Genomic DNA, 13,559 nt, shown 5'->3' with positions numbered 1-13,559 from the left:
TCAATGTGAATTGAGGATTGATCTTGTGACGAAATATCAGAGTTATTTGCGAGTTGTAAAGAATCAGTACACTGTAACAGTGTCATCCTGCTGAGTGACAACAGATTAGGAATCAGGCGAAACAAAACGGCATCCAGAAATGATGAACTGGCAGCGTTAAGGTAGGGGCGGGTGTTTCCGGACAAAGTTTGCACACGCATCAGAAATTTGTTCATTCCTCCTAGAAAGAAAAACGGATTTTAAAATGCTTAGTGCCGAACTGTAGCTATTGAACTAGGCTATCGGTGGTATAAATTGTGGGTGGTGAAGTATAGAGTACTAGGCAATTTAAACTTGCAGTTTGAGAAATTGTCAAAAATTTATGTGGCTGGGGTTTCCGGACACCACTAAAAAGACGTACCTGCCATTGTTATGGGAAATGCTACACTGTATTGAGTGTCAAAGCCCAGCAGAGACTGATAGCATTCTGTTTGTGTGGTTACTTTGTTGGTGACAGCGATTTTTAAGAAGCAGCCAGAACTGCTGCCAGCCTTACCGGCTCGGACCGTGCGTATGTCTTGCAGCACTTTCGAAGATGCGACATTTGATCTACTGCTTGGAAATCTGTATCAGTCCTTGCCTTAATGCCGAAACAGCATAGTTAAGTAGTGTAGCCCCGCGGATCCTTGCTTGGGGCTTCTCTGGGCTGCTGGTTGTGTTGATTGTGCGTGCCAGTTAACACGTCGCAGGTAAGGTAAATGCGGGTATTTCCGGACAGCGCACAATTCCGGACACTTCGTGTATAGCACCCAAGAATGAATCAACTAGAACACACTTTTCGATTTTTATAATCCCTATAAGAATAGCTATTCACAGCAGAAATTTCAAGGCAATCCGTTGTTTCGTTCCTCGGCTAGCTTGATAAAGGTACCAAAGTGTCCGGAATTGTACGCTGTCCGGAAATACCCGCATTTACCTTAATGGGCTTGGATTCCAGTTGTACTATCTCTAAATCATATATCCGTTCACTGAATAGTGTGACTGATCATTTGTGTTGCCTATGGTTGCTTAGAATTATGAATGGTGCCCTCAATCTCCTGTTAACATGCGTAGTAAAAGTTTTTACACAAAAATATTCTACACGCGCAAGTGAATTGTGATGTATCTCGGCAATTCTTAAAGCTATCGAAACAAAACTTTAGTATTTTATAGTACACAAGTAGGGTACTTAGGTACTTAAACCATAGCCTGATTGGTTTCTATTCCATCTTTCAGTAGCAGATTAAAAACTAAGTGTCCGGAATACCCAGCTGTCCGGAAACCCCCTTACTTACCTTAACTTTCTTACCATCAGGAGACTGGTATGATTCAATAAAATTCAGGCTTTCCACAGTAACGAATCGATGCTTTCCATTCCTAGACGCGGATTTTCCGGCATGGCGCTCACATTCACAAGGTGTGAAAACCTTTCTGCCGAGGGCTAGAGCCACTAGACCAATTATCCTCAAACCGGAAATCGCGCCACTATAAATCAAGGATGCATTAGAAAATTTTATTGAAATCGTGAGATCAGCAAGCGGTCGTGACATCAAGGCTGAAATCGTGTCTCTCACGACCAATTTATCGTGAGAGTTGAGAGGTCTGACTTAGTATGGCTTACATAAGGATTGTGTTTAGCTTGCTGGCGTGTTGTGCGGTATTGAAATCGTCTGCGTCATTGATATCAGACAATCCTGATGTGGATGGACACTGTGACAAGCAACTTCGGCATCATCCACCGAGCCATCCAGCTAATTCGGAAGCTAACTCTGAATGCCAAGCCTGTATTCTGGTGGTGGTTACTGTAAAAACCCTAGTTGAACTGCACAGGTCGGAAGAGGAAATTATACAGGTTGCTATCAGAATTTGCGAATTGATAGAACATATGTACAAGTATGTGTGCTCTGCGCTTGTACCAGAGTTTAAGGTGAGGAGAACCTAAAGCTATAGTGGTGGGAAACATAGCTAAATATTTTGTCGTGATGTAATACAGGGGTGTAGGAAGATATTTAACTTATGGGTGCCCAGTGGTAAGGCTGAAGACCAGAGTCATTGACTGCTCTATTAGAGTATCTCGATCTTTTCAGTAATATGTAGTACAGTGTGCTGACACCTGTTAGTTACACAACTGGAAATATTTATGGGTGCCCAAGCACCCATGCTTCCTATGCCCCTGTAATACCCAAAGCTGGCCATAGGCTGGCTTTAGGTATGAAATTACAAAAAGAAGTGATATCTAATCAAGCTGTAAAAAAAGGACATGGCCTCCAAAAAGCCAGGGTGATTCCTTGTTTCCTGTCACCCACCCACATGGTAATTTTAGAACCGCATGCAAATTTATTATTGCGTTTGATAGTCACGTGATCTAAATATTAATACTGGCAGGGAGTTCAGTTGTGTGGTCATGTCATTGGGATGAAGACTAAGTTATTGGATAGGTAGACTCTTATGTGAGTTTCTGATGTTATTTAATACTAGCAGTGAATCTCTTCATGTGGTCATTGGTAAACTTGAGATGTAACACGAGTCCCATTCTCAATCTGTTACTAATGTGTGAAACATTCGGAAAATTTGTACTGTTGAAGTTGATGGTACAGAGTCAGGATACAGTACTATGTAGCTAGCACGTGTCACCACAAGCATGGCAAACCCAGCAGCTCTATACGTAAATGCTGCAACACTTCAAATCTAACCTTCTAGAGGTTTGAATCTTAGTAAAATCTTTCAAATTACTACTAATCTTGAATCTAGCTCTCCTGAATTTAAGAGAATAGAGTAATTTGGAGTTAATGAGCTCCCTTTAATATCCTTGATATTAAATAATAGAATTTAACAATATAATGAATAATAGCCGCCCGCCTGCCCGCCCACATGGTATTTTTTGTCTGACTAGGATGGGAAACAAGGAATTTACAATTGTTGGCTTTAGCTATGTTTTGAATATCATTCATTGCTATGGGGGGGACCACCAACAGACAGACGTCAATCTTTGCTTTATTGCCAAATGCAGTAGAAACGCACTGAAGTGTCCAAAAGTCACATAATTTGGTTGCACCAGAAGTTGACGTAAACGTTATGGTTATGTTTATGATGCGATTTGGGTTGAGGCTAAAAAGCCTGTACACCCATTCAATTACATACGTATACATACATAAATTAGTTGCAATAAACAAAACTTAACTATGAATATAATTATTATTAATACATTAACATAAATCTGAAGTCATAAAAGTAATTATCTATAGCTGATTTAAAATTAAAAATTTTCCACAATATCACTGTTTTTCCACAAAACACTAGAATTTTAAATTTTTCCAATACAAACAAATTTACTCAGACAGTTACAAAACTAAGGAGGTCAGTCCAGTTTCTGCCTGAACCAACCCAACTGAATTTGTCAAGACTGGTTGACAAAAACTTCCAGCAGAAGAGCAGGAGCCTCTTACACATCTGATAGCAGAATGTAACAATGAGAATGAAAGGTAGCAACGAAACCACCCCATTACAGCAGCATATGTGTCGGACCACTTCTCACATAGCAAGGATGCCAAACGTTTGTAGAATGCACAAGCCATCCCTCCTGTGGCAGAAAAAAACTAAAGGTGTGAATGTGGCATGTTCTATCTCATATTCTTGCTTCATATAGGTTCGTTTCTTCATATTTTCATGTCATCTGTAAATTCCCCTAGGAGTTGCAGAACGATTACTGGGGGCATAGGGGTTGAAAACCTTGACATCAAGAAATGTTCTCTCACAACTTCCTTCCCAGAAGCCATTAACAGAGATGTCCAAACGTGCACCATCTTCCACATTTGATGAAGCCAGAGGAAATTGCTCTCCTGTAAGATTGTTCCAGTCATTGAATTACTCTAGTACCAAAGTAGTTGACCCAACATGAATGGTGGGCAAGGGCTTACATAATTTATATGCGTGACCTCTAGTTTGTGTGTTGTGGGAAAGAGTGAAAATGTTGGAGTGATCTAGATCGAAGTAACCATGACGTTGTAGCACTGTGTAGTAGTATGGTTAAAATGGCGTTGCGGTATAGTACTGCTATGTGAAATCATGAAATATCGTTTAGGCCACTCCAAGAAATTTCATTGTTTCCTGACTTTCCCATTTCATTGACCTCAAAAATATATGCGGGTGGGCAGTTCATTATCCATTATTCATTATAGATATTTCCACTAATTTTCGAAATTCATAACAGGTAAGAATACAGCAGAAATATTAAACTAAGAACCTGAACAGTGAAAAGATAGTTCAAACAGAAAACTTTTAGATATAATGATTTACGAAGATGTTTTTATGCTTTGTTTATTGGAAGACCACAAAAGCTGCCGAAAGTGTCAGTCGGCTATTTAGTGAAATTTCTTGGCCAGAAATTTGACACAGGTGTGTAACCGCTAGCTATAGCTAGAAGTGTTCCAGATATATCTTCATTGAGGCAAAAGGACAACGAATGCACAAAATCTGAGTTAAGAAACTGAAAAAAAAATTGTGTGTTCTACTGACATTTGTAATTTATATGAAAGTGTAGCTATTGAGCTGTCAGCAAAGAGAAATGGGACACAAAGGAGGACAAAGGCAAGTGCTGATACATTGTATGTACTGCAACATGCCAAAAGGCACCTACTGGGCTGAAGTGATGATAAATAGAGAAAAAATCAGGCTTTGTAGCCTTAGTTGTTATTGAGTTACACTTGTTTCAGTTATTGTATTAGTGCTTTACAGTGACCAGCACCAGCGTTGAAACCGGGTCGGGTCATCCGGGTCTGACCCGGTTTACAAATTATCCGAGTATGACCCGGATTGGATCACGTGAGAAACGAAATTGATCGTTTGACGACGTGGAACCTATAAACGCTAGTCGCGTAGCTCTTTCGTGAGCCACGCCCACTTATCGCGTTACAAACATACGCTCAGCCACGCCCATTTATTAGTAAGTACAGTCTGTATCATGAAACTGTGTCCGTTTCTGTCTACAAGCTTACGTGGGGCCACGCCCACTAATCGATTAATGTATGAGTTGTATATAGTCTAGGTCTAGTCTTGCAGCAGGATAAGTACTTTTGTGAGCCACACCCATTTTAATATATTGGGAAATTGCAATACTAAGTATGTACGAAGCCACACCCAATTGCTGTCTGTAAACTCACAGTAGCTACGTGGAACCAAACCCACTGACTGATTTTAAATTATAAACTTACCGGCTTAGTTATCACATAACTACTCGTTTACTCAACACGAATCGAACGCTCAAAACGTAGTCTCGCCGCCTGAGTCGCTCGAGAAAACCCGAAACATAGCTCTTATCGCGCGCCTCGGCTTAATTTAATCCGGGTCTGACCCGGATTGCTATCCGGGTCAGTGGGTCATCCGGGTCAGCAGTAGTGACCCGGTTTCAACGCTGACCAGCACTGAAGGTCTGACAGCAACATGTGCTGCAGCCTTAGGATTACCTAAGTTAGTAGAAAATTCTACTAAATCAATCGTTTTTAATATTTCATAGCAACCTAGTTTTTGAAAACATGAGTTAGGTTGATTTTGTAATCATTGTAAGCTGAGTGCAGAGTATGCCTCCAATAGGCTTAGCTAGCTATATTACTATTCAGGATCTCAATTTAAAGAGTGAGCTTCTAGTAAATTTCAGGGATGTGTGGGTGGATGGGAGTGCAATAGGGCAGTATATACACTACTGACTGCGGGGCAACTGACTGCTACTGTTAATCAGCAGGTATGGCACTGAAAATCATTTCACTAATTATATCCTGCTGTTTAACGGTAGCAGTCAGTTGCCCCGCAGTCAGTAGTGTATCGCCGTATTGCACTCCCATCCACCCACACATCCCTGAAATTTACTAGAAGCTCACTCTTTAAATTGAGAGCTTGAAAAGTAATATAGCTATTGAAGGCATACACTGCACTCAGCTTACAATGATTACATAATCAACCTGACTCATGTTTTCAAAAGCTAGGTTGCTACGAAGTATTAAAAACAATTGATTTAGTGGAATTTTCTACTGACTGAGACAAGTGTAACTCAATAACAGCTAAGGCTACAAAGCCTGATTTTTTCTCTGTTTGACATCACTTCAGCCCAATAGGTGCCTTTTGGCATGTTGCAGTACATACAATGTATCAGCACTTGCCTTTGTCCTCCTTTGTGTCCCATTTCTTTTTGCTGACAGCTCAAGGTGCCAATTCACAGTAGCACCTTATACATTTGTAATGGCAATTGTCTGAGTTTTTTGTATATGGTGATTGAATTGGTTGCAGAGGTGCTTGTAATATTCTTCATTTATGTAATGGACTGAACATAGCTAGTTGAAAATGAAGCGTATAATGGCCACTTCACCACCAAATAGAGGGAAACACGAATTTGACGATTTGCTACAAATCCGTCAACCACCAATTACTTGTAGCACCTGAGATTAGCATCTTTATAGTTAAATATTGAGCTTGAATTTGTGAAAGTTTATTTCACCAAATGCAATTTAGCTGGTTATTCGCAAAGTTTACCCCCGCCAATGTTTCCCTCTATATCATATTCCAGTATTAGATAGTTGGTGTGTGTGTTCAGAATATGGTATGTCACCAGTGTTACAAAAAAGTAACAAGTAGCTACAAGGAAAAATAGGAATGTTAAGTTCGATTAGAGATCATAGAATATTAAATGAAAAAGTAGTGAAACAAGGGAGGTCACCTTCACCAGACATTAATCCCTACTTCAATCCAACATTGGTATAGACTGAAGTAGGTCCACTATTATATCTTCGGGCATAGGCGGCCTCCCTTGTTTCACTACTGCTGACTTCTTTCATTAATTTCTATAGTGACCCTAATTGAACTTAATTCCTTGTACTTGTGCTGTTGAAATTGCTCAGTACAATTTCCTTGTTTCATTTGACTAACAGCTAGTGCATTAAAAATCCAATCTTGTGATAATCTTCAACAGTTGATCATTTGGCTAAAAAATCTGATAATTGGGAGTTTATTGTCAGTTGCTTTTCTGAAGTTTTCTTTTATGTTGGAATATTAGAGTTGCCTCCGGTCCGGCTGCCTCTCTAAAAAGGCAATCTGTAAGTTATTTTCAACGTTTAAAAGAAATAATAATTTAGTAAACCTGAGTTGCAGCTGGGCTCTGAATATGATTGCTTCAGGAACTGGCTACATAGCCAAGCTGTGTACATTATGTATAAAGGATCAACATTTTTTCAATGCCTACATTTTGGCAAGTCAGAGAGGATTAGCAAGAAGATGTATTGAAAAAAATTAACACTGATCGTACAATAGCTACCACATCAACATTATAGTACACTTTTCAGTGAGTAGGAGGCCAGGGAGGGGGTAATACTCTCTGTACACTTGTGAAAATACTCAAAATCATAACCTAATTGAGAAATTTATACCAGTGTTTATTTTAGAAGCACAGTCAAGAGGGGACATATGAGGCAAAGTACTGGGAATTAATGCTGTTTTTTTTGCAGAATTTAGGGATATCTATAAGGTAAGTGGTATTCTCATCTTAGGGGTACATGGAAAGCTAGGGGGGTCTGAGGGGCATGCCCCCCCCCCCCCCCCCCCCCACACACACACACATTCACACACATCCCCCAAGTAAATTCTTCAAACACAGTTCCACTGTATACGTAGCCATGACATTATATTGTATCACATATTTTTGGTTTTTCTGAACCAGTACATACCCTCAGTTATGCACTGTCTCCGGTGTAGAATGAGGTCTTCTCTGTACTCATGTCCATTGAATCTGATGATATTTGTGGTGCTATTGTTCCTGGATGTGGACACTACAACCCATTGAATCAAAATTGGACTGTGAGTTTCCCTGACAAACCAAAACCTCCTGTTGAACCATTGCCTCCACCAAAGGTCAGATATCTCCTATTGTACATATAATTTTTTGTTTGCCACTTAAAAAATGTTACAAAGCAGTGTTGCACTAATTTTATTTTCTTCTGATTCAATATGGCATATCTTTTACAATAATGGTATATATCATAATATTTGTGGCATTAACAAGAAGATGGATTAGTAAACTGCAATGTGAACTTCCATTGGCCCATCACTAACTTTGTAACAATAATTATAGCTGTCATGATTTTGATACCAATCTTCTCACTGGCCAAGGATTTCCAGTAATTTTATGTGAATACATAATTAAGCTTGTACATATTTGTGTGTTTGGCTATTGCTGTTATTTCACCCACAGCAAGACAATCCTATTAGAATACTCCATTTATCTGACATACATGTGGACCTACTCTACAAAGAGGGGTTGACTACTACAGAGTGTGGGGCGCCATTGTGTTGTCGTCCTCCTAACGAGCCAATATCCCCGGCAGCTGGACCCTGGGGTGACTACCATTGTGATGTACCCATGGCGACCGTCAATGAATTATTTAAACATCTTGCTGATATCAAGGACCAGTTTGATGTGGTATACTGGACTGGTGATTTGCCAGCACATAACATCTGGGATCAAACTAGAGAGGACCAAATGGGAATACTCCATAATGTAACAACACTGATGGCATCTTATCTAGAGAATAAGAAAGTGTACCCTACTTTAGGAAATCATGAGAGTGCACCAGTTAACAGGTAGAGCTCAATTGTGTGTTGTGTTCTATTGAACATACACACATGCATGTACGCATACTCAACATACACGCGCACACACACACCACACATGCATACACACATCAGAGCCAGTGTAAGCAGAGCTGTAGTTTTTACTGCTTGAAAAGTGTATACTGATATAGAACAGTTGGGCTATCATAAAAATACTCTATTCATCATGGTTGTTGAATAGCATAAAAGTTTTAAGTTCTGTATGAAACCCTTACACATGCATGACCTGCCATCCAGTGGCCCTGCGCATACACACACACATATAATGCAGATGGTAATTATTTCTATCACTATTTTTAGCTTTCCTCCACCATTTATCACTGGCAAAAGTTCCAACCAATGGCTGTTGGATGCTTACCAAACTGACTTTTCTCGCTGGTTGCCTAGCAACACAGCCAGTACAATTAAGAAGTAAGTTACTCTAACATGTTGATATCACATAATCACATGTGATACAGGGGTGGGTACTACTCTACCAAACTTGTTCAAGGACTTAAACTGATATCACTGAATATGAACTATTGTAATACTCAGAATTGGTGAGTACAGATGATTTGTTTATTGTCACTACACCCTGAAAGTGTGCATAATTCTGCAAATTTTTAGTTGAAATGAAGTGCATAGAAAGAAGCTTGAATAGCTTCATACTCTATAAATCTCGTAGGAGAATAGTAAAAGATACATATATGTGTTTAGCAATTTCTGTAAGCCCTGTACAGTCTCCTAGAAAATTTCTTAGACTTATCATGACTGTAGGCCTATGTGACATTTTGCAGTAGTGACATAGTGAGGGAAAACGTGTACAGTGACCATACTACACATGTTCATTGAATCAACCATAAGTCACGTCGTAAGTGTAATAATAGTTCTAGAGGGCTATTCAGTGGATGTTGCCACAATAAATTACATTATAAACAAGCATGCTTAGGGTCACATTCGCTTGATGGTACAGAATAGAAACAAAGATATTCTTGCTCTCCTCTTAAAGATGAATATGAAATACCATGCTGTCAGAGGAGGTTGGACACACGTTAGTATGGTGTATATGTGTGACCCACTGAGCAAACACCCAACTAGTCTGCAAATTCTAGCTGGAGTTACAATACAACGTGCTGGGATAAAATAAGTGTGATATATACAAACAAAACTCATTTTATACATGTTTTTAATAACAGTGAAACAATACTGATATGGATCTAACTTACACCATGGCTTCATAATTATCAGTTTGTGAGAATATGTCACTGCCTTCCTGTTTCATACGTAAGTATTATCCCCCCTATATCCCACAGGTGGTTACTGATCAACAGTACTGATCCAGCTGGACAGCTACAATGGTTGATCAATGAGTTACAAGAGTCAGAAGATGATGGAGAGAAGGTACACATTATTGGTCATATTGGACCTGGCAGTAGAGACTGCATGCAAGTATGGAAATGGAATTACTACCGTATTATGAACAGGTAATCTTGTAAAGCTGTCTGGTGCTGTATAATTCACCTGTCTTGTAGTTACCACCTGTCAAAAGCCACATCACTAAGGTATTTGTTTTCCCACTAAAATTTGTTTGGTGTGTGAGTGACGTGTTTCACCATTCAGCTGCTTTAGGGAAGCTATAATGTATCCATTCAAGTCATTGATTTTAACACACTAGTTTTTTGCTCAGTGGATTGAGACAGGTTTATGACACATTAAAAAAAAGCACTGTGGCTATAAACGCAGATTGTATGTTGTGCTCTATTCTACTTGATATTACTCTCATGCTGCTCACATTCACCCAGCAAATTTCAGGAACAAGAAACACAACTCTAGCTACAAGTAGCTGTAGGTGCACAAAACCTGCAGATTGTATGTTGTGCTCTGTACTTTACAGTAATCCTTTTAGTTATGCATTCCCTCCTGGAGGAGACTGAGTGTGGCCCTGACTAGACATTGGGTGACCTGCAGTTCGAATCCTGGGGTTGGAGGGATTTTTTTTCCTTACTTTGGCCCCTTTTCTGTTACACCTTTTCAGCTATAAGTCACTAAGTCTAAGTCCTTGCAATTAGGTTAGGTAATCCTAAGGCTGCAGCACATGTTGCTGTCAGACCTTCAGTGCTGGTCACTGTAAAGCGCTAACAACAATAACAATAGCATTAATCAAGACACACGGTAGTGTGTCGTGTGGCCGGCACACCACACCGTGAGTATATTGACAAGAAGAAAGAAAACAGCTTTTTCACACATGCATAGCTTCATGGCCCCCTCTTCAAAGCACATCATTTTTGCATTATAGCTGTCCACCAGGTAGGGTACCCCACACAGCAAGTTTGATTAAATTCGCAACAGCCATTTGCGAGATATGGTCGTTCAAAGTTTTGTTTTAATTTCTTAATTTTTTTCTTATGCAGTATGGGGGATATGGGGACTTTGATTTTTCTTTTCATACACTTTGCAAAAATTGCTATAAGACTCAAATGTGTAACTTTATTGCCTCAATCTTTGGCACAAATGAGAAATGTGTAACAGTGGATTCATGTACCAAGTTTGCTGTGAGTCTGAGAAATAACCAAGGAGTTATGAGCGTTTATTCATGTAAAAGCAGATCAAACTTCTGTCACAGCTACAGGGTAAACCGAGCATAGGAATAACTTGAAAATTGCATGTTGTGTAGTTAAGCTGATCATCGTAGCAGTGTTTTTTTATAGTTTGAATAGCAATAGAGTTACAGCTACAAAGTAATAAAGCAAAAACCAAACAAATGTAAAATTGCAGGATCGAGATACTCTATTGGAGCAGTCACCACGGGATAAAAAAGGGGTACAAAAAATGTCGAAAAAACCTTACCAGAGTTCAAACTAGGGACCTCCATACCTAACACCTGCATCCTTAACCACTGAACTACTGCTACCTTGGCTGATCACCGCACTTAATTTCTGCTTTATAAATGAAATTTCTAGTTGAAATCTGCTTATAATCAAACATTCACCAATAGAAGTACTAGATTGTTCTAGAACATTCTATGCATGTTCTATTAGAAGTCCTCAAAAAATGTGCACTCTATTAGAACATTACAATAATATTATCAAATATTGAATTAAATCATGCAATGAAATACATTTATAAGTCTGTCTTCAATAATCATTATTGCATCTGCATAGAAAAGAAGAAATGTGAGTAAAAACAAACCTCAAAGTCAGCCATAGGCTGGTTTTGGACCTTATAAAGTATAAAAAGAAGTGAAATCCACACAAAAACAGCCAAGCTGTGAAAAAATGGTGCAGCCTTAAAAAGCCTGGGTGAAAAAAGGTGTAAAATCAAAGGTGGCAGCCAAGAAATGGCTGCAATGATGTTAATGATAAAAATTTTAATAATGGCTGTGTGCATTGTTAAAATTTATTGGCATTGACATCATTGCAGCCATTTCTTGGCCGCCACCTTTGATTTCACAACTTTTTTCACCCAAGCTTTTTAAGGCCGCACCATTTTTCACAGCTTGGCTGTTTTTGTGTGGATATTACTCTCATAACAAACTGCTGCTCAGAGTCACCCAGCACTTTTAAAGCGCAAACCATAGTGTGTAAACTATAAAGCAATGCCAGAGAAAGTTGTCAGCGTAAAGGGAGACAGGATGTAAGTTGTGTGCCGACCCAGTAGCTTTTTGAATCCTTATCTTGCAAGAATTAATTCAATTACTAACACTTAGAGCAGAGTCACCTCAAACAATTTTTTTCATAAGTACTTTCAGGTTTTTTTGGGCATTGCATTAACTAGTTTATTATGTAGTTTAGCATATTAACATTTTTTGTAGGTATGAAGCAACTATTGTGGGACAGTTCTTTGGTCACAGTCACTTCGATGAGTTTGAAATATTTTATGACATGGTTAATTCCTCAAGAGCTATCAGGTACACATGGCACTGCAATGAGATCATGTGACCATTAATAAACGATGTTGTTTTTACAGTGTTGCTTACTTGGGTCCCAGTGTCACGCCTTACAAGTGTAACAATCCATCTTATCGCATTTATAAGATTGAAAGCCTCCATGAGAACTCCGCTTTCCAAGTGTTGGACCATTACACATACTTCACTAACTTAACAGAAGCTAATAATAATAATAATTTGACCTGGCAGTTTGAGTACAGTGCTAAGGTGAGTGATGTGATCACGTGATCTGGAATATGATGTCATATATTAGGAGGCATACAACCTGGATAACTTACACCCACAGGAGTGGTCAAGCTTTGTGGACAGGATGGAAAAAGATGACAGCTTGTTTGCACTGTTTCACAAGTGAAGTAACCGACTGTACTGTATATGCTGTGAATGGTGTTTTGTAGGTACTTCTATCGTCGTGAAATAATTGATTGTGGAAGGGATTGTAAGGAGATTATATTGTGTGCATTGAAACCTGACTGGTCCCATGATTGTCCTAAGCCTAACCATGGCAAAGATGTTTGTTAGGCTGCTGAAGACATACCATTGACTCTGTAGTAGCTGTTGTTGTTTGATGAAATTTAGTAGTAGTAGTCTAGTACTGACACTGTATTTTTGTTTAGGATTTAGATCATGTGCATGTGTTTACTATAGTGTGTAGTGTACACATTGCTGTTGTGTTGTTTTTTCTACAAAGGTTTCAGCACTTTGTGATTTCATGTGAAATGTGTAGTGTGGTTGAGCACACGTGTTTGCTATATTTGGCTATTCTCGAAGTGAAATATATACGTATCATCCAAGTTTGGTGTATATAGATTTGATGGGATTATTTGGTGGAGTGGGTTATAGTGACAAGTTCTTACAGAACTTTATACTTATTGCAATTGTCTCTAGCGATTGTGAAACTTCACAGGAAGTCATTACCCACCATGTAACCCACACAGACACTGAATGATTATATGTACTTCTCATA

At 39.1% G+C, this 13,559-nt stretch overlaps 1 protein-coding gene across 1 annotated transcript; it reads left to right on the top strand.

The window, feature by feature from the left end:
* The first annotated feature begins 1,527 nt into the window (after positions 1 to 1,527).
* On the top strand, positions 1,528 to 13,312 carry LOC136241479 (sphingomyelin phosphodiesterase-like). Its single transcript, XM_066032696.1, has 10 exons — positions 1,528 to 1,945; positions 7,756 to 7,911; positions 8,252 to 8,640; positions 8,971 to 9,081; positions 9,129 to 9,209; positions 9,963 to 10,133; positions 12,461 to 12,556; positions 12,616 to 12,802; positions 12,849 to 12,943; positions 12,991 to 13,312. The coding sequence occupies exons 1-10, from the start codon at positions 1,631 to 1,633 to the stop codon at positions 13,112 to 13,114; spliced, it is 1,725 nt and encodes a 574-aa protein (XP_065888768.1). The 5' UTR covers positions 1,528 to 1,630; the 3' UTR covers positions 13,115 to 13,312.
* Positions 13,313 to 13,559: the final 247 nt, after the last annotated feature.

This window comes from Dysidea avara, chromosome 12 (assembly GCF_963678975.1).
Source record: "Dysidea avara chromosome 12, odDysAvar1.4, whole genome shotgun sequence".
Taxonomy (NCBI): Eukaryota; Metazoa; Porifera; class Demospongiae; order Dictyoceratida; family Dysideidae; genus Dysidea; species Dysidea avara.
The sequence above is the reverse complement of the archived record's forward strand: the minus strand, read 5'-3'. Positions and strand labels throughout refer to the sequence as shown.